The 22,225-nt window shown below is 42.3% G+C and overlaps 1 protein-coding gene across 1 annotated transcript in view; it reads left to right on the forward strand.

The window, feature by feature from the left end:
* The first annotated feature begins 13,117 nt into the window (after window positions 1-13,117).
* Window positions 13,118-22,225, forward strand: part of LOC123026366 (cytosolic phospholipase A2 epsilon-like) — a 49,561-nt gene continuing 40,453 nt past the window's right edge. The window contains exons 1-3 of the mRNA XM_044435899.1: window positions 13,118-13,144; window positions 14,320-14,406; window positions 21,170-21,242. Coding sequence (XP_044291834.1) covers window positions 13,118-13,144; window positions 14,320-14,406; window positions 21,170-21,242 — 187 coding nt within the window. The remainder of the gene's footprint in view (window positions 13,145-14,319; window positions 14,407-21,169; window positions 21,243-22,225) is intronic.

Here is a 22,225-nt window from a genome sequence, read left to right on the forward strand (position 1 = left end):
TCTTCTTTACTGAGTGCCTTCATGTACAGAATAAGATGCTGGAATGTGGACCCAAGTTCTGATCTGTTCATACATCTAATTGAAGTTCACTTTAACCCTACCAAGGGACTATACGAAATAAACCAAGCAATTCAGTTTTGGGCACTGACAGAAGTCACATTTTTCCAGCACTAGCAGTCCTTTAGAGTAACTGGTATTCTAAGTCAGCAGACTAGATATCATTAATGTGGGGCACCTCCTCCAACTATTAATTCCACTCTCTGCAGTACTGTTTTTATGCACTTTACTGGATATATAGGCTAGGGTGGCCATGTGTCTTGTTTGATGGGCTGGCAGAGGACTGCCTTCTATTCTGAAGATGCCCTCAGTTTGAAGGGCTATCCAGTCCATGCCTGGTACAGAAATAAAGAACCATGAAAAAAAGAGGGTAGCAGAGACCTTGAACCACTCATATCACCTGGACAATTGACTGAGTCTTCTGTATACCATGGCAAGATATAGCACATTTCAATTTAATGTGCAATAATTCTTGTTAAATGTGCATCTGTATGCATAATGTAGCAAATTCTAGGATTTCTGGGGACTGGTACACTTTTTTGTCATTCCCCACCCAATCCGTGTTTCACAATGGCTGCCCTAGCTGACATCACAGTTACACCAGTGTTCAGGACAGGACTTACTACAGGACTACAGTGCTTCACAAGGGCTGGGAGAGAAATGTGCTGGTTTCACATTTTAACCCAAACAACATAATTCATTCTTCCCCAACTAGCATACAAACCAGAGTGCAGTTATTTTTCAATTTTTAAATTTCTCTAATATTTTGGATCCAGTCCTCCAATTAAAAGAAGTATATTGTCAAGCATCAGCAAGCATATTTAAAGGCATATATTAGGGAAATTGCTTGCAAGAAAGCATGTGTTGCATATAACAGTGTAGAAGTTGAGAGAAATGCATAAGGAATTGTGTACAATTTAACCAAAACTTCACAAATTGATGCAAAAACTAGTATAGAAAAACCATGTGTTTAAAAAATTCAAGAGTGATAAACAGCAAAATACTCTGATTCATCCTTTCCTAGTTTTCTGTACCACTTTTCTAGACCCCTTGCTTCTGACTACCTGCACTTCTTCCTTAGGCCACTTACTGCACTGCTGCTCATGGCAGCATGAGGTCTGCTTCTGATTCTGGTATGTTAGAACTTTGAACTGGCATCCCCAGCCCTGAGAGGGGGCCTGGAGGGAGTAGATCCTGTTAAACTATGGGGAAATTTAGCAGCAGTCAGAATGACACCCCCTCCACATCTCCCGAGAACAAATGAGCCTGCCCATAGGGTACCGGTGAGCTTGAGAATATCCAGACTAGCAGGGGGCAACACGTAGATGGGTGACATGAGCCAAACTTGGGAATATAGGTGGTTGAAGGGAAGTAAGCGACTTGAAGAGTGTGCCCCACATGGTACTCATCCTCTGAGCCCAATTCACATTTCAGCCCCAGATCCTTTAATGAGGCTGTAACTAGGTCTCAGCAATATTTATCCTATAATTTATATGAGGGTTTTTTTTGTTTTTTTGGTTTTTTTTGCTGTTTGTTGTACATCCTGTGCAGTATTATTGGATGAGGTTTATTTATTAATTATTCAATTTATTTATTGAATTCATTTGAGAGCCATCCACTAGTGTCATGCTTTCCAGGTGGCCATTACAATAATAAATGCCAATAAAATAACATTAGATAAAAGCAATACAGTTTAAAATACCATAATGAAATAGAAAAAGATAAAATTGCAAAATACATAATTAAGTTAAAATATAATTAATATAATACGGTGCAATTAGCCAGGAAGATCTAAGTAGTGCCATAGGCATGCTGAAAAAGAAGGTTTTTGCCAGGCGCCTAAAACTCAGCAAAGTAGGTGCCTGGCAAATCTCATGAGGTAAAGCATTTCAGAGTTGGGGTGGGGGATACCACAGAAAAGACCCTCCTTGCAGCCACCCCTTTAACCTTCTTGAGGGGAAGAAGTCAGAAGGGGACTTCAGTTGATGACCTCAAGCAATGGGCAGGAATATGTGGAGTAAGACACTACCTAAAATAATGTTGTTCCAAGCCATTTAGGGCTTTGAATGTCATAGTCAAGACCTTTAATTCTGTCTGGACTGGAGCAGAAGGATGGAGAGGTGTGATATGTTCATTAGAACTAGTTCTCATCAACAACCGCACTGCCCTGTTCAGCATCATGTGAAGAGTCCAAATATAGAGCAATAGATGGCAAAAGAAGAAGGGGATGACACAGAATGAGGTGGCTAGATGGAGTCACTGAAGCAGTTGGTGTGAGCTTGAGTGGACTCCAGGGAATGGTGGAGGACAGGAGGGCCTGGAGGAATGTTGTCCATGGAGTCACAATGGGTCGGACACAACTTCACGACTAACAACAATAGTTCAATCTTACCAGTGCAAGAATAATCATGGCAAGACTCAACAACAGTACTTCCATCTCATCAAGGCTGAGCTTGAGTTTATTGGCCCTTATCCAATCTATTACCAAGTCCAGACACCAATTAAGTGCAGAGGCCACCACACCTGGGTCAGATGAAAACAAGAGATAGAGCTGAATATTATCAGCATATTGGTGACACTTCAATTCAAACTTCCCAATGACTTAACCCAGCAATTTCATTTAATTGTTGAAAAGCATGGGTGAAATCAAGCCCTGTAGAACTCCATAGCATCAGTGCCCTGATGCAGAACAATAATCCCTCAGGACCACCACCTGGAAATGGTCCACCTGCTAGGAGCAGAACCAGCACAATGTGGTCTCTCAGATTCCCAACCCAATGAGTCTCTCCAAAAGAATACCATGGTCAAATGTATCAAAAGCTACTGAAAGGTCCAGGAGAACCAACAGGGTCTCACTTTGCCTCTCTCTCCCTCATCAAAGGACATCCCACAGGGTGACCAAGGCAGTCTCTGTCCCAACATCAGGCCCGAAACATGATTGAAATGGATCAAGATAATTCAAGATAATTCATTTCCTCCAAGAGTGCCTGGAGTTGCCCAGCCTCTACCCACTTGATCACCTTGCTCTATAATTATTCATGTCACCTGGGTCCACTTTAGACATTTTTAGGAGTGGTATAACCATGGCCATTTTTAATGTAGCTGCCACCACTCCCTCTCTCAGGAAGGCATTCACTGCTTTCTTCTCCTTATTTTTCCTGGCAGAAGCTCTCCTCTGCTGGAGCTGAGAGGATGTCATCCACACCCAAAAGGATGGGTCTCTGAGATTTGTGCCTATTACACAAAGCATATTACCAGATGAGGTTCCTATTGTGCAATCATTGTGACTCAGTCATAAAATTTTACCACTCCAGACAGCAGCTCCTTACATTTGTTACTCTTCCAAGTTTTACCATCTCTTTGTCCATCTGTATTCTGGCTAAAGGTAATCCCTCAAGGAGGGAAAGATTGAATAGGTGCAAAGCTTTGCTTATGAACCCTTCTGGGCCTGTCTCAGGAAGGAGGGGCACTGTGGAATTGGAGGCACCTGTGTTCTGTGCTTTGAGGCCCCAGTTGGGCCACCCTGTGGCTGTGACAGCAGACCTTTAGGTCCATCTTCTCAGGAAGCTGCAGTTCTTCATCCATGAGACTCCCCATTTCCAAATCTCCTCCCTCAGGATGCTGTTGTTTTTTACCATTCCCACAGGCAGGTGGACTGGGCCTTGTGGCTGTCCTTGAAATAATCTTGTCTTGAGCAAGCATAGGCAGGTATTAAGAAACTGGGTCTGCAGGTAGAGGCCCGTCCGTTACCACAACAACTCCATTATCAGAGTTTAATTCTCAGCCCTGCTTAGGTCAACCAACTCTCCATCGTCCTCAAACTCAAAGCTGTCATTCTTGCCAAAATGGTCAGCTTCTCATGCATTCCTTGCCAGAACATGCATGCATGAGAGTTTGTTTGTTCATTTGTATTGTTTTCCTGAATAAGTATGGCTAACAAAGGAGGAGTAAAGACTTTTCCTATTGGCAAGAAGGAAGCAAGACATCTTTGACATCTTTGAAATTCCTGCTTAGTGGAATGAAGGATATAGGAAAGAACCAGCCCATTCTTCTTCATTTGATATATTTGTTCATTTGCATTATAGAGATTTCTATGTATTCGCTGAATAATCATTTCATAACTTTATAGACAGTTTTGGTATGCAACAATTTAATCCTAGGCCTGTCTACTCTTGTAAGTGTCTCTTATAAGATTATCTGAAAATCTGGTAAGTTTTAATGTCTGCTGGTGAAATTTTTTATTTTCATTCACTGACAACATCATCCAAAAATATTATTTAGGGATGTAGAGATATTATCATTTTGACATTTAAGGAAGTAAAGGTTTTGTAAAAATGTGCATGCAGACCTTCCCATTTCCAAGCATGCTCACTAAAGCATTCCATCCATACATCCCAAGGAAGCAAATGAAGCTAAGAGCTATTGACAGAATGACTTCCTCACAGCTTTCTCTTAGCAATTCACCAGAGCTCTAACAAAAACATCCTTGGAATAGACCTTCCAATTTTGGGACTGGGTTTTGTGTGTTAGCATTAAGTAGTTAGTATTTGAGCACTTCCAAATTAAGATTTAATGTGCAATTACTCTGCCTCATTCACAAAATTTTATGGAGACATGGTCCAGAGAATGACAACTTCCATTTGTAATCCTCCCATGTTTTCTTACCACAAAAAATCCATTAGGGTGCTATCCTATGATCTCTTCACATTGTCTGGAAGGCTATAGGATTCTTTAGAGTCCCAGCAATAACATCCTGCAGTCTTATACCATCTACCCCTTTGCAGCTGGCATGGAAAGAATAATTAGCTGTGCCCCCTGAAGTCACAACTGGCTCTGGGGGTGGGGTTGAGCATGCCAGGGGCAGGTAGGGGAGGTGGCTGGGTCTTAGAGTTGTATCAACTCTAATTGGTCATCTAACCTCCTTCCTTGCCTCCACCCCAGAGCTAAATCTAGATGGATAGCAATGGCTGTCTCGAGAAAATGTAGGGTATCACCACACCTTGCTCCAGCCACAGGATTCTTGAAGGCTTCCAAGTTTGGAGGTTTACGTGTATCTGCCAATAAGGAAGGGAAAACAGAATACCTAGGCAATATATTTTCATTAGTAGCACTAACAGCCCCTCTACTGGAATGACCCTAAAGCATCCATGAGAGTAGGAAAGGGGTTTTCTGGAAATGCATTTGTCAAGCTCCCACATTATTACTAAGCAAGTCGAGTGTTTTCTGATCACTTGAATTTCAGATTACTTCCAAAATAAGAACTCTTACTGTTGTTGCTAGTCGTGAAGTCGTGTCCGACCCATCACGACTCCATGGACAACATTCCTCCAGGCCTTCCTGTCCTCCACCATCCCCTGAAGTCCACCTAAGCTCACGCCGACTGCTTTAGTGACTCCATGTAGCCACCTCATTCTCTGCTGTCCCCTTCTTCTTTTGCTTTCAATTGTTCCCAGCATTAGGCTCTTCTCCAGAGAGTCCTTCCTTCTCATTAGGTGGCCAAAGTATTTGAGTTTCATCTTCAGTATCTGGCCTTCTAAAAAGCAGTTGGGTTTGATCTCCTCTAGGATTGACTGGTTTGATCGTCTTGCAGTCCAAGGGACTTGGCAGGAGTGTTCTCTAGCACCAGAATTCAAAGGCCTCAGTTCTTTGGCACTGCCTTCCTTATGGTCCAACTTTCACAGCTATACATAGCAACTGGGAAAACCATAGCCTTGACTATACACACTTTTGTTGGCAGGGTGATGTCTCTGCTTTTTAGTATACTGTCTAGGTTTGCCATAGCTTTCCTCCCCAGGAGCAAGCATCCTTTAATTTCTTGGCTGCAGTCCCCATCTGCAGTGATCTTGGAGCCCAGGAAAATAAAATCTGTCACTACCTCCATTTCTTCCCCATCTATTTGCCAGGAAGTGAGAGGACCGGATGCCATGATCTTAGTTTTCTTAATGTTGAGTTTCAAGCCAACTTTTGCTTTCTTCTGCTTCACCCGCGTCAAGAGGCTCTTTAGTTCCTCTTCACTTTCTGCCATTAGAGTGGTATCATTTGCATATCTGAGGTTGTTGATATTTCTCCCAATAATCTTAATTCCAATTTGTGATTCCTCTAGCCCTGCCTTTCTCATGATGTGCTCTGCATATAAGTTAAATAGGTAGGGCAACAGTATACAGCCTTGCTGAACTCCTTTCTCAAATTTTGAACCAATCAGTGGTTCCGTGTCCAGTTCTCACTGTTGCTTCTTGGCCCGCATATAGGTTTCTCAAGAGACAAATAAGATGGTCTGGTACTCCCATCTCTTTAAGAACTCAGCACAATTGGTTGTGGTCCACATAATCAAAGGCTTTAGCATAGTCAATGAAGCACAAGTAGATGTTTTTCTGAAACTCCCTAGCTTCTCCATGATCCAGCGTATGTTGGCAATTTGATCTCTAGTTCCTCTGCCTCTTCAAAATCCTGCCTGTACTTCTGGTAGTTTTCGGTCCACATACTGCTGGAGCCTAGCTTGTAGGATTTTGAGCATAACTTTGCTAGCAAGTGAAATGAGTGCAACGGTGTGGTAGTTTGAACATTCTTTGGCATTGCCCTTCTTTGGAATCGGAATGTAAACTGACCTCTTCCAATCCTGTGGCCACTGATGAGTTTTCCAAATTTGCTGGCATATTGAGTTTAACTGTATTGTCTTTTAAGATTTTGAATAGCTCAGCTGAAATACTGTCACCTCCACTAGCTTTGTTGTTGCTCAGACTTCCTAAGGTCCATTTGACTTCACATTCCAGAAAGTCTGGCTCGAGGTCAGTGAACACCCCATCGTGGTTATCAGGGACGTTAAGCTCTTTCTTGTATAGTTCTTCTGTGTAATCTTGCCACCTCTTCTTCATCTCTTCTGCCTCTGTTCGGTCCCTGCATTTTGGTCCTTTATCATGCCCATCTTTGCGTGAAACGTTCCCTTCATATTTCCAATTTTCTTGATGAGATCTTTGGTTCTCCCTGTTCTATTGTTTTCTTCTGTTTCTTTGCACTGTTCATTTAAGAAGGCATTCTTATCTCTTCTAGCTATTCTCTGGAATTCTGCATTCAATTCGGTGTATCTTTCCCTTTCTGCCTTGCCTTTGCTTCCCTTCTTTCCCCAGCTATTTGTAAAGCTTCCTCAGACAGCCATTTTGCTTTCTTGCATTTCTTTTTCTTTGGGATGGTTTTAGTTGCTACTGCTTGTACAATGTTGCGAACCTCCATCCATAGTTCTCCAGGCACTCTATCAGATCTAATTCCTTAAATCTATTTGTAACCTCTACTGTATATCCACAGGGATATGATTCAGGTCATACCTGAGTGACCTAGTGCTTTTCCCTGCTTTCTTCAATTTAAGCCTAAATTTTGCAACAAGAAGTTCATGATCTGATCCACAGTCAGCTCCTGGTCTTGTTTTTACTGACTGTATAGATCTCCATCTTTGACTTTGTGTTGTGCAGCCAAAGGCCTCTTACAACAACCACTCAAAAGGCAGGATTCTCCTCTTAACAGTTCTTTGGGGATAAGAGGAAAAGATTGACACTGTGGAAGAACACAAGATGACTACAAACAGATGTCTATATCATCAAATGGACACCCTGTTTCTGTGAATGAGGGAAAGCAGAATCACCATCAAAGTCTAACCTGGAAGCACCCTTGACATTTGTAGCCCATACAAGTTTTAGCTGTTTGGCTGGATAATAGGCCACTTTATATTTGCTTTTTTAGAACTAGCCTCTCAGTGGTTAATCATATGTAAAACAATCCCACATTGCTCAGTTAGAACCTTGAAGGTCCCAACCACAACCTTTCCTCATAGGCAGGGAAGGGTGAAGTACCTAGAATCATTTATCTGACCCACACACATTCCTTCATGTTCCTCAAAGGAGAGAAGTCCACACAGTGACATACATATCTCAGTAGGAGGAAACATGGGTTGGGTTTCTCTTCCTTTTTTGTTTTTCTTGCAAAGCAGCTAGCTATCCATAGAAGATCAGAGGCAGGAACAACATGGAGTAAGGGCTTCACTACATGAAACTATTAATCTGCCACTTTATCAATACTTCTGCTTCCAGATTCTCTGTGGAGTTAAGAACAGCTCCTTTACACACCTTTACACACCACTTTTCATAGTGGTGGTCTATGTTCTGTATGTTACACAATCACAAACTGGCTCTGCAGCACCATGGAATTGCAAAACTTTTCATTCTGGTTCATTCTGCTATTTTCAGAATGTACTATACTTTCCTTGCTCTTAAAAAAGCTACAGAAACACTTGGAAAACATGAGAGGCCTTAGAGGATAATAGTGTAACAAGATAACACTCACAAACTATGGTGATTGAGGAATTAGATGTGGATTCTAAATGTGTCATGTACAGAAAGCCAGTTGATTCTTCCATCTGCCATATATACCAATTAGAATATACAGTGATAAGTCAAGTGAAGGAAATATGAGCCAGATAAAGCTTTGTTCTCCACTGGATAATAAACTTCACCAATGAAATTACCATTTCTCAACAAAGAAAGTAGCAGGAGCCCTCACACAAGAAGCCCCCCTCTCTGAGAGCTCAAGAAAGAATACGGTGACAACTACAGTTTTTTCCAGCATGAGAGATAAGTACTAAGAGATCATTTTCAGGATTCTATAAGCCAAAGAGTACAATGTAGGACTTGGCTTCTTTTTTATCTAAGCCTTTAAAAGGAGATGGGGTACAAATTCAATTTTTTAAAAACTTACAGTCTTCCTCTTGACTGCTTATCAAGGAATGGTGCTCAGACTGAGTCAGTTCAGGTGTACCTTGGCAAGGTAGTTCTGGCTTTTAGCTGGGAAGGAGAAGCTGCCTCTCCCTGATGACATTCTCCTGAGAAACCAGGGAGAAATGAATTTCCATCACCCCAAGCAGATTCTTCTCTCTCTGAATCAGGTTCTTCCTCTGAAATGATGGAAGCAAAATAAGGTGAAACATACTGTAATTCTGGGATTACTGCTGTCACATTTTGCAAAAAGTAAACTTTGGTTCAGTTTTTAAAGTTCTCCTAAAAAAGTACAGTCATCTGTCAAACCAGATGTACTGCAGCTAATAATGGTGATAATTAACACAGCTGACATAACCCATCATATGCAATTAAATGCTATTAAATGTCTGGAAATAAAGGGCAGTTTGACCTGACACCAAGAACATGATAATATCAGTGCCAGGCAGACCTCAGTGGGGAAACCATTCCATAATTGGAGCGCCACCACATAAAAGTCCCTCCCTCCCTCCTTGTTACCTCTTCCTGGGCTTCCCTTGGAGGTGACAGTTGGAGAAAAGCCCCAGATGCAGATTATAAATTCTCATTAGACTGAGGTAGGGTGGATAGACTGACATTCTGTCAGGTGTTGTGATCCCAAGCCATGTAAGGGTAGGTTAAGCCCAACAGGTTGAGCTGGGCCCAAAAGCACAGGGGCAGCCAATGCAAGCTGGCCAGAATTGGTATTATATGTTCAGATCTTCTAGTTCCAGATTTAACCTGGCTGCCACATTTTGCACATGTTGCAGCTTCCACATAGTGTGCACTGGAGTTATCTAACTTGGAGATAGTTTGAGTGTAGACCATGGGTCCTCAAACTATGGCCCGTGGGCTGGATCTGTCCCGCCCCAGATGTTTTGCACTCAGGCACATGGCAATCGGTTTGGATTCGCTCGGAGAGATGATCTCCTTGTGAGCAAGCCAGTGCCTCGCCGTGTGCGCACCCAGCAGCAGCTTGCTTGTGGGGAGATCATTTTGGACTCGCTCGGAGGAAATTATCTCTGCTCAAGCAAGTGGCTACCTCGCCCCCCCCCCCCGCCCCTGCCTAGCCCCACGCGCCCCGGTCCACACCCCCTCGCCGGCACCACCTTGGCAGCCCATGCCCACTGCGGACACCTTTCAACTGGCCCCCTGTTGGAAAAGTTTGAGAACCCCTGGTGGAGACTATACACTATAAACTAGGCCATCTCTGTTCAGATAAAGGCATAGCTGGCCCACCAGCCAAAGCTGGTAGAAGGCACTCTGTGCCACTGAGGCCACCTGAGCCTCAAATGACCAAGACAGATCAAGGCATACCCACAAGCTATGAACCTCCTCCTTTAGAGAGATTGCAACCCCATCCAGACCAGGTTGAACACCCACCGCCCAGTCAGAGGAAACACCTACCAATATTCCCTCAATCTTGTCTAGACTGAGTTTCATTTTATTAGTCTTCATCTAGTCCATTGTCACGGGCAGGCACTGGTTTAGCACAGCCTCTCCTGATGAGGATGTAAAGAAAAGATAGAGTTGTGTGTCATCAGCATGAGATTAGATAGCATGGGGGATAAGACAAACCCTTGAGGAACCACATACTGCAGAATCCATGGGGTTGAATAATATTCCCAAAGCACCACCCTCTGGAGCCAGTCAGAACCACTGCAAGGCAGCTTAGCCAGTTGTCCAGAAGGATATCATGGTCAATGGTACTGAAAGCCACTGAGAGTATACACAGGATTGCTTTCCTCCATCTCGCTCCACACACATCATAAAGGGCAATCAGGCTGTTTGCATGCAATAACTCAGCCTGAACTCCAAATGAAATGGGTCCAGATCATTGTCATCCAAAAATGCCTGGAGCTGGTTGGTCACCACCCACTCAAGAACCTTGCCCAGGAAGAGAACCTTTGACACCAATCTGAAGTTGCTTGGATCTTTCTTGTTCAGGGAGGGCTTGCCAAGGAGTGACCTAATTGCTGACTCTTTCAGGTGATGTAGGGCCACACCCTCTCTCAAGAAAGTATTAATCACTTCCCTGGCCCAAACTGCTGCTCCATCTCTACTGTTTTTAATTAGCCAAGACAGGTAAGAATATAGAAGAGTCAGGATACGTTCATGAACTTGTCTAAGCACTTTGTCAACAGCTCAATGCTGCACCAACTGAAACTCATCCAATAAAATTATATCAGACTGTGTTCTGGGAACTTCACCAGATTCAACTGCTGTAACATTGGAGTCTAACCCATGGAGAATGCAATTGATTTCAAATGGAAGTGCCTAGCAAGTATGCTACAGAAGGCCTGAAATGGGTCTAGAACATTCTTAGGGTCCATATGTAGTAAGCCCTGAATACAGAAAAACACCACTGGGTGACAAGTAGAAGATTGAATAGAAGCAGAAAGATGATGATGTTGTGCCATTCCCACTATCCCTAAGTATCATAGAAACATACCAAGGCTCAATTGCCACCACTAGGAGGTTTAATCCATTTGCACTGAAGTCTTTTCTTGTTTTGCTTCATTGCTTTGATTCCAGGGTTACACCATGGGGCTGTAGAAGATCTCCTACAGAGAGGGAACTCAGGGAGATCATATCCACCACCCAGGTCAGCTCTTTGTCCCAGGGTTTCAACAGGACTACCCATCACATCAGCTTGGAAATTCCCAAGAGCCTTCAGAAAACCTTCCAGATCCTTTAGCCTTCAAGGATAGACCATCTTAAAGGGTTTCCGAACTTTGAAGAGGAGAAAAGCCTCCATCAGACTAAACCTCACCAGGTGATTACCTGACCATGACAAAAGGACTGAATCAAAATCCCCCACATTCAGATCACCATCCTCACATGTAGCTGAAGAAAACAGATCTGGGGTGTGCCCCACTATGTGTATTGGGCCACTGATATTTTGGTCCAGTCCCATTGTTGTCATGGAGTCCATAAAACCCTGAGCTGTCCCAGTCAAGGTGCCCCCAGCCTGAATATTGATATCCCCCAAGAAAAATAACCTGGGGCACTGCAGCATTACCTCCACAGCCACCCCTGTCAGCTTATGTTAGATATAACCCACAACATTTCAGGAGCTCTGGGTTCTTTGGACAGAGAAAAAGATGGCATGATACACACAGTCTGATCTACTTCTGAAAAAACATGCCTAGGATTAAGCCCTAAAAGCTTTTAATTTTGGTAATCCTTTTGTCCAGAGGATTAAGACCACATTGCATTATATATCCTAAGCAATGACAGCTGGGGTTGGAAGACAGAGGGAAGCCAACCATAGGTGGAACCATATCATTGCCTTAGGTTAGGCGGAAGCATGTTGTAAGCAGGAAATCAGTACACAGAAAAGACAAACTGAGGCATACAAATTAACTTCAGGATGAGTTCCAAGCAACAGATATTTTGTGACTGCCCACATTTGCCATGGCAGCCATTTTATGAAAGTGTCAACAGCACTTTATTTGGAACAACATAATGTTTGGAAACCCCTATCACAGATGGTATCTATTCATGGGAATTTGAGGTTAGCAAAAAGCCAGCTCTTAATGGAGATGGACTATTTTGTCTAATGGTGAGAAAAGCTCCATGTCTGATGTTAGAAGTCTAGCTGGCTATTCAGAAGATTGTTTCATGTCTGAAACCATCTACCTACATTTCAAAAGAGCTAGTTAGTTCTGTCTCCCTGCATTTTGTCTCCTTGTAACCAGACAAATCAAGAATCCAAAGATGATCTATCAGAGCCCACTCTCTGCAATGAACTCTGCCTGTGTTCTGAAACTCCCCTTTTCTCCATCCCTACCCCATATATATATATATATATATATATATATATATATATGGACATTGGGATGCATTATTTTAAAAGGGAGTATTTCATTAAAGCCTTCCTGACATGCAGGACTGCATGGTTACTCAGCTGGGTTCTTGGGATTTTTCACAGAGTTTTGTTATGTTCTGTGTCTGATAGACTTGGATCATACAAATACAATGCACATTTCTCTTAATAAGATGCAGTTCTCACAGTGGTTACTCAAATGGGGCTGACTCCATGGTGGAATTCCAGTTCTACAGTCACCATGTGGAGACAAAAATTCTTGCAACAGATCAGTGCAGTATGTAACCTAAGTAGCTGTTGATGCTTTCTGCTTTTGAAATCCCCAAAGAGGCGGGTCTATGGCTCAGTGTTTATAATAGTGGCTGAACAGCTTTTACTATGTTAAAATCTGGAGTCCCATCTAAAGTCAGAAGTACTTTGAGTAGAACGTGACTTGAAGGTAGTGCTTTCTATGATGGGATCACCTGCTGCTTTCCCTCAGGTAAGTAATACAAAATGGAATGGCTGCTCTAAAATTCTGGATGTGCTGCAATTATCAATTTGCATGCCATTTCCTTCTCTTATCTACAGGGATGTTCACATTAGGAATTTGCTTCATGGATACTAAAAGCCATATGAAGTTTCCTCCATGTCACACATGCCTCTCAAAGTCTCTGAACCGCAAGAGGAAGCACTTTCTGAATGCTTCCAGATCTTTTCCAGATACTTAAAATGTGGGCTGAACAAGCTTTAAAATGTCAGTGGATGGAGGCAAAGCAAAAATTGAGTGCCTTTGATATAGAGAGGCCCTTGTTAAATAGCATGAGCAAAAACAAGCAGCATATTTGATTGAGAGACCAGAGGAGGAATTCAGGCTGTGTGGTCATTGCCCCTGATGCATCAGGTTTCCTCTGTCGCTCAAACGCTCTACCCCCATCTCTGTCTTCAAGCTAGAACTTAGTCATGTGATGTTGGAAGATTATGACAAGGTTCATTTTAAGTATGTGCTTGATACTACAGCTGCTTTAGAGCTGTCTATTGCATGTCCCACCACCAAAAGAGCTGATGTTGGCAGGAATGTGTTCCCAACTGTGAAATTTCCTTCCTAGGGAAATCAGATCGGGTCCATCTCTATTTAGCTTTAGATGACCTGTAAAAACGTTTATATTTTGTTAGACTTGCAATTGCTTTAAACTTAGTTTCATTCTACTTTCTGGTATGTTTTAAGGATAGTGCTGTTATACTCTTAATTCCTCAGGTGTTTGTTGCATCAGTTTATTTTAAAGTCTGCTTATTGTCTTGAGGAGCTTTGCAGCAAAAAGGCAGTTCATAAATATTTTTGTTAGTAAATAAACAAACAGAAGATGGTTTACCGCTCTGAATTTTCATGGAACTCACTGCTCTGAATTTTCATGGAACCCTGAAGAAACCTACAGTGGGCAGTTGTAGTTTCTTTGCTGTTCAGCTCTTTTAGACATGTCAAGCTGATAATTTTCTATCAGGACGAAATGGTTTTTATCAGCCCACATTCTGTGGTACCTTGTGGAAAAGCAGCCATCTGGCAGTGCATCAAGGGACCACCTTTGGTGGAATAAACATCTTTAAAGAATGGTATTTATGAGAAAAACTTTAAGGAAAAATGAAGAAGAAAAATTTAGTGCTGTACTTTTCTAACAGTTTCTATACAGCAAAACAAAATCAATGGGCACCCTAGAAACGCAGTGGATGCAGGAACATACTGTGCAGCAAGGTGCTGAATGTAAGGTACTGTACATGGTGGAGATGTCTTAACTCTGCTTTAAGGATCATGAGAAATAGGTGTTTGGCCATTATAATTATGAAAATACTAAATAATAATTTAGCAGTTGGAAGAATTTCATTGATGCATCTTTATCTTTTTAATTTAATTAATTTTGCTGTAGTAGTTTGATTACTTCTCAGTCTAAAAGACCCTGTTTGGACATAGAAACTGAATGAACCTGTGTGTAGGATTGCAGCTTAGGAACTTTTATTTGGAACCAAGTCTCACTAAGTTCCAGGAAACTGCAGGTGCAAATTAATGGTGTCAAAAATGCGTGTAATTCCTTGGTTCGAAATATGAATGTTGGCTATTCATAATGGTCACCTTCAATACAAAGATGATCATTACAGGTGGATAACTCTTCCTCACTTACCTGAGAACACTGTACTGGCAACAACAGCAGCAACAGAAGAGGTTTTCACCCTGCTCCCCACCACCGCCTTCTCTCTCTCTCTTGCTCCTTTTGCCATTTTCCATTTTTCTGAAATTTAGAATGCTGCTACTATTCAGTTTTCTTGGATGAGTTTCAGCTGGTGGAGCTCAACAATATTGCATGGACATGTTCATGCGACAACTTCTGTATTGGAACTCTGCCCCTCTTACCTTATAATAACTGGTAAGGAGGGAACACTTTACTAGGCTGCTCCCTGAAAAAGTGCACCTGGGCCACCTGAAAGAGGCAGTGGTGAGGCTACTCCTGAAGAATCCTCCTTGGATCTGGAAAATCTCAATTTTAGTCCAGTAGCAAGTGCTCCTTCCTTGGGCAAGGTCCTTGAGCAGGTAGTTGCCAATCAGGTTCTTATACTTGTATATGAGACTGACTTTCTTGACCCATTTTGAATGGGATTCCGGTTTTGGGCTAGAAACACTGTTACCAAACTCAGACAGTCAACAGCTAGGGCAAACCTGGGTGGACCCCAGACCCAAGCCAAAAGGAGCCTGAGACTTAGAGCCAAAATCAGCTTTATTCTAGTGCACTATAGAATAAAGGGAGACATTCAGCCCAAAGCAGTGTCTCAAAAGTTGCACCCCAGTACATGTGTTTTATACCCTAAGTAACCAATTAGGTCACCTAATACACATCTAATACATCGATATGTCAATGTATGCACCCCCTCCCATGCTGGAGAAAGAGTCCTTTCTTCTGTCAAGGACCAGACATTTCCCATGTCTATTTCTTACCTGCTCGACATTCACACAGACTAGCCATGTTCTTACTTCCTGCACATTTGCAACTTTCATGGCTGCTAGAACTAGTTTTCACTGTCCCTTTGATTACTGTATTCGAGGTCAGGCTAGCGTGTTAGCTGTGGGTTACACAAAGTTCATTTTGTTCTTATCTGCCCTCCCATCTGGGACAGTATAACTGTGGTGTTTTTACTATGTGGCCTTCCTCTGGCCAATTACTTTTGGGGTGTTTTGGGGTGCTGAAATTGGCAACAACACTTTGGATACCTTATGATGACCTAGGCCCTGAGAGAGACAGGAGAGTATGAGCACTCCTTGAGTTCTTGACAACTTTCAGTACCATTGATCATGGTATTCTTCTGTGACAACTGTTGGAGATGAGAGTAGGGGGTACTGCATTATAGGGGTTCTGCTCCTACTTGGAGGGCCAGCTCCAGTAGGTGGTGCTGGTCCTCCAACATTGTTTGATCCCATGGATTCTCCATCATGCAGGGGTCAATTCTGCCCTCTCCCCATAAGCTACTGAGCACACATGAAATCACTGAGTGAATTCATCTGAACTTTTGCAGTGTGTTGTCATTAGTACAGTGATCAGAGATAGCTCTATTTCATCAGGAAAGGCTGTGGACATGCTAGATCAGTACCTGGATATGACAGTGGACAGTATGAAGTCACAATTGGGCCTTGGAAGGGGTAAAGGGGATGCACTAAAATGGCCATAAAAATAAAATACATGTCATGAGGTATGGTGCCAGTAGTAGAGATGGCTCCTGTCACACCTCATTTCTGCCACTGGATGCTTGTATGACTCTAAGTTCAGAAGTTGACATCCATTTGCCACAAGGGTTATGGGATTGTTCCCTAACTTAATTTTAATAATTATTAATAATTTTAATAACAGGAATGGGGAGAGATACTTATGGAATTTTCTGCCTCAGGCTCCAGAGTAACTTGTTTGGCCTTGGATAGTAACTACTGCACAATGGCTTAGGTAGGATGGAGAGAGAAATTTCCTCCTGTGTCTCAGGTACCAACATCTGCTGGGCATCTTGAGAAGAAGAGAGAGTGAGAGAAACAAAAAGGATATTTTAAATTGCCCTATGTCTTCTCCTGTCTAGTCAATCAATTTACAAAGCAAACTTTCCTCTTCTTAACTAGCATGTGCGCGGGCGCGCGCACACACACACACACACACATACGTGACCCCTGAAGTGAAAATGAAGTGGCAGAAGCCTATTATCTTGGGGCAGAGGTGGGTCTCTAAGGTATTGTAAAGGTGTGAATGGAGGCTAGGCCCGCAAAAGTGTAGGATAGTGAAAGAGGAGAGAAGCAACATTTTTTGGCATCCTAATTTATCTGCTCTAGCAAAGCCTCTGTCTCTGAGCATTTCTGCTCGCCAAAACAAAAAAGCTTTCTTGCCCCCTGCCTGTTAGCAAATTTGTTGACGGCCGCTAGTGTCCTTCAGTCTCTTGCCTTTGAATATTCTTCCCATTTTGGCCATTGACCCTAATACTGTCACTTAAATGTACAATATAGATGCTCATGATTTAGTCAACTTCATTCAGCACAACACTTGACAATAGCAATGGATGGGCTATCTAAGGGGAGAGTATGACGGAGTGCTTTTTTAAAGTGAGGAGCAATGAAGTAATGGGTGCTCATTTTTTAACCCTGTACATTTTCTACATAAAGTTGATTGGTGTTGTTTCCTACATAAAATCTATTTTACCTGGGTCTTATTTTCAAATAGAAACAATTGGAGTTATTTCAATATGAGGAACTATCTGCAAAGGAGCTCCAGATGTCACATATCCATCCTAAAGGACCAACACCTTTCAGGGTTTTCATTCTAAGCTTTTGAGTCCTTGAAATTTCATCTGCTCTCATAGCCCTTTTTCATAGCCAGTCTGAGACCTATTCTGAGGCATGGAGACAGGGAAGACATTCCCCAAAATTTCAGCCTCTAAAGCAGTCTTTCTTGACCAGGGCCCCCAGGAACCCTAGGGTTATGCAAAATGTTGCTGGGGCTTCTGTAAGAGATCATGAATATATTTATAAATATAAACACAAGTTATTGCCTTAGAGGCCCTTCTACTCAGGCCGGTTGCCTAGGAGACGGGAGGCCTCAGGCCCAGGCAGAGCCCCAGCCCCTGATTGGAAGGGGTGAGGGCAGGAAGTATGTCCACTTTCAGCTCATGGGGAGCAGCAGTGATTCTGTGTGCCTGGCATTAACCCACCAGGAATGGCCCTTATTTCACATGCCCTCTGTGGTATACAGACAGGTGCTAGTCACTGAGGTGAGGGGGTGAGAAACAGGCTGTGAGTTGAGGAACTGGTGGGCCCCTGGTGAAGCCTCCATGGGCAGAGGTGGTCTATCTCTGGGGCATAGTGCTGGGATAAAGACAAGGACGGGGCTGCTAACCTTGCATCTGACTGGTGGACCCTTCTCACAGGCAGATCCAACCTTTCTTCTCCTAATCTACAAAGTAGTTCTTCTGGGAAGGGTGGGATGTCACATTAATAAAAGAAATAAAACAATAATAATATAAATGAGGTTAAATTTCACAGTACTGGTGGGTGCTTGTGCATAGATTGGACTGAGGGGTCCATGGGGTTTGGAAGATGCTGCAAAACCACCATTCCGTAACTTGGTGCCCTCAAGATGTTTTGACTACAGCTTCCATCATCCCTAACTGTTGGCCATGCTGACTTGGGTTGATGGTTTATACAGTCTGAAACATCTGGAGGGTGTTTGAGGAAAGCTGTGCTAGGCCACTGTTACATGGGCTCCAAGAGTATTATTTTCGTTGTAATGAGCCATTCCTTTCTCTTGTTCAGTTTTGGGGCTGATAAGTATTACTGAGCTCTAGTTAGATTCAACTAGATTTTTAGAGGACAGCTCATGTAATGAAATGTAAAGAATATTGATTTAACACAGAACACTTAAATAGAAGGCACGGACAAACCTCTGCTATATAGAAAGCAAAATTCCTTGCAAATGCATGATCCAAAACATCAGCTCCTTGAATGTAAAACTTAGTGATAAAGCAGTGGGATATATATTGTTCTAATAACATAACATTCCAAAGATCCTGTTCAGTGCCTTTGCTTTTTATTATCTGGGTTCAGCCATAAAACACACTGGGTGACTTTAGGCCAGTCACTCACTCTCAGACTAAGTTGCCTCACAGGGCTATTGCTGTGCGGATAAAATGGGGCTATGTAAGCTGTTCTACATTCCTCACAAGAGGAAAAAAAGGCAGGAGATAAATGCAATTTAATAATAATGGAATAGTTTCAATTACATTACTAATTACAACTTTTATTTACATTGATTGCATGGCCTACCTTTATAGTTATTTTTATGCAGGGATTTCCTGAGACATGAAAATTAATTCAGGGGTTCCTCTAGGGTAAAAAGGTTAAGAAACTCTGCTCTAATGAAATATGTAAGTAATAATCGGCAGTTGATTATAATAATCTGTTACTGTTCCCTGACAAATGCCAGGTGATGTGGCTTGGGAAAGCCACTTGCTACATGAACCTGCCAATTTGTTCAAATTATCAGAGGCTCCTCTGTTGGTCACTCCACTATCCAAAGTGATGCAGACTTCTTAGCTGAGGCACCCAAGCTTTGGAATGTTTTCCCTAGGAAGACTGTGTAAGGGCCACATGGGTGGTGGCTGGGACAGGCAAAATGCCAGGACCAGGGTGCTGGTGCAAGACCAGGTCCTGCAGTTTAGTAGGGCTAGAGGCTGGTAGCGTGGTTAGCAGTCCAGGGTCAGGTCCGTGGCAGCAGGCAGTCCAATATTATACAGGCGAGAGAGGATGCATGGTCCAGAAAGAGTCCAGTGGTCTGATGCCAGGGAAACAGTCATGTAAGGGTGGCCCAGACAAGAGTGGGCTTGAGCAGGGCACGAACAACTCGAAGCAAGCAAGAACACCCAGGAGCAGGGCAAAGGCAAACTAGGGTACACAGGATCAAACAGGAGCAAGGCAGGAACAGACTAGAACAAGGCAGGAACAACTACAGCTGGCAGGAACAGATCGGAGTAAGGCAGGAACGAAGTTCAAGGAAGGGTGGTGCAGAGGGCAGAGAGTCCTGGAGGCTATTTGCATTGCTGTGGCAAAGAATAGCAATGCCAGAAAGCCTTTTATGCTGGTCTTCAGGACCTCCAGCTGAACTGCATAATTTCTCTTCAATTGCACCCTGCAAGAGCCTGCAAGGGTGTTCTTGGTTCTGTAGGCACTTGCAGGGTTACTCAGACCCTGATTCTTGAAGGACTGCACTAGTGCCAAATCTGATACCAAATCCGATATCCTTTCAGTACCAGAGAAGAAGGGTTTTTTCTGCTTGAACTTTATTGAATAGTTGCTTTGTGGCCTGATTATTATGTTTTTATATAAATGTGAATAGAAGGACTTTGGTTTAAAAGGCAGTTTAGGAGTAAACTAAATAAATTAAAACAAGAAGAAATTTTGGGCTGATTCTAAAGCATCTGGCAATGCTGCACCCAGGAACAGGTTTACTGAGATGTAGATGCTGAGAGCTCTAATGTTATTCCAAAGATGTGAATATATTGCTAAAATGATTTTATAAATGCTGACCAATTAGAATACAAATCTGCTGGTGTTGGCATTTACATTTATGATTTTACTGACCCTTGGAAAATTTAGGGTGTAGGGTAGGAAAATGGAAAATCTAAGGGTTATTGCAATGTCAATATCTCTTGAGAGAAACATTTCCAGGGGGATATGGGGGCTTACCCAGATTTCCAGTGCCAGGTGATGACCCGAGATGGGAAGAAGGGAGGTGAAGAGAAACCCCCTTTGTTCCTTCTTTCCCACCAGATCCAGAACCCTGATCATAGTGCTGCAGCTAGAGGGTATTGTTTAAAAGAAGGGAACTGGGAAAGAGAGTTGGTGGGCAGGTAGATAAAAAAAATAGTCTCCAGCATGGATTTTAATCTGAGCTAGAGTAGTTTAGGGATCTTAAGCTACTCCTTCTCAAGGGGGTCAGCAGGATGGCATATAGAAGGGGGGCCTTCTCAGTGGTTGTGCCCCATTTATGGAATGGCCTTCCAAAGGTAGTTCACCTGGTGCCATCTTTACAATCTTTTCAGCATCAGGCAAAAATGGTCCTCTTTTCTAGACATTTTAACAATTGATTTTATATTATGATGTTATTTATACTGCTTTTAGTTTTAATATATTTTAACTTATTGATGTTTGACCCCTCAGTTGTATATTCTCTGTTTTGTTGTATGTTATATTTAGATGTTTCAAAATTTGATGTTATTTTATGTAAAAGTTGTAACCTGGTTAGAGAGTCTTCAGACTAGTTACAGTGCAATGTAAGTTGAACAAGTAAATAAATAAAGTTGACTGTTTTTCTGAAATGAGAGTATAACCCACCCACCCTCCAGTCATATATGTGGGCCTATGCTGAACCCACATCATAGCATTCCTAATTATATGTTGATGGAAGTACGTTTGATACTTGAAAGGTTCATCTGGGAATTTTTCCTTGTTTTGCAGCATGCAGAATCACCATGTTCTATTCTTACTGTAAGAATTATACGAATGCGAAATCTTTCCCGGGAAGATTATTGTGAGTATTTTTATTCTTCATCAGAATCCTTGTAATTCTTAAGGTATTGAGCATATTTGAATTGCACTGTTGTTAATCAAGAACCTAAAGGCCTTATTGGCCCCTTCCAAGGTGTTATTCAAGGTTGCTATTATTTAATTAGTTATTGCTTTAAAAGTTCTAGTTGCCTTGGTGCCAGGGTATTTTTAAATATTTATTTATTTTATTGTGCAAAACAGAAGCAACCAAAGCACACCATTAAAGGGTTCAAGACTGTGTCTTCTTTCATGAAATCAAGCCATCTCTTCTTTGGTCTTCTTTTTCCTCTTCTGTCTTCAACTCTTCTACAGGGACTCTTGCCTTTTCATGATGTGCCCAAAGTATGACACCCCCAGTTTTATCATCTTTACTTCCACTGAACGCTCTGGCTTGATATACTGCCCACTTATTCATCTTTTTGTAGGTCCAGGGTATTCACAAAGCTCTCTTCCAGCATCATGTTTCAAACACATCAATTTTATACCTGTCAGCTTTCTTCATTGGTCAGCTTTCACACCCATACGGAGTGATAGGGAATACAGTGATGTGAATTACCTTGACCTTCAGTGAAACATCCTTACATTGGATGACCTTTTCTAGTTTCTTCATTGCCGCCCTTCTAAGTCTTGGTCTCCACTTGATGGCTGAGCTAAAATAAACAAAATCTTTTACAAATTCTTTTTCTTCATTGCTGACAGTAAAGTTCTGTAATCCTTGATAACAATCATGATTTTTGTTTACTTAATATTTAACTGCAGCCCTGTCCTTGCACTTTCATGTTTCACTTTCATCAGGAACCATTTCAGTTCATTGCTGCTTTCTGCCAGTAAGGTGGCATCTCAAATTAATGATGTGTCTTCTGCCAATTTTCACTGCTTCCTCTGATCCTAATCCAGCTTTCCTTATGGCATGTTTTGCGTACAGTTTGAATAGACAGAGAAAACATATGACCTTTCTGACACCTT

The sequence above is a fragment of the Varanus komodoensis genome, unplaced genomic scaffold (assembly GCF_004798865.1).
Source record: "Varanus komodoensis strain SLA01 unplaced genomic scaffold, ASM479886v1 scaffold3, whole genome shotgun sequence".
NCBI lineage: Eukaryota > Metazoa > Chordata > Lepidosauria > Squamata > Varanidae > Varanus > Varanus komodoensis.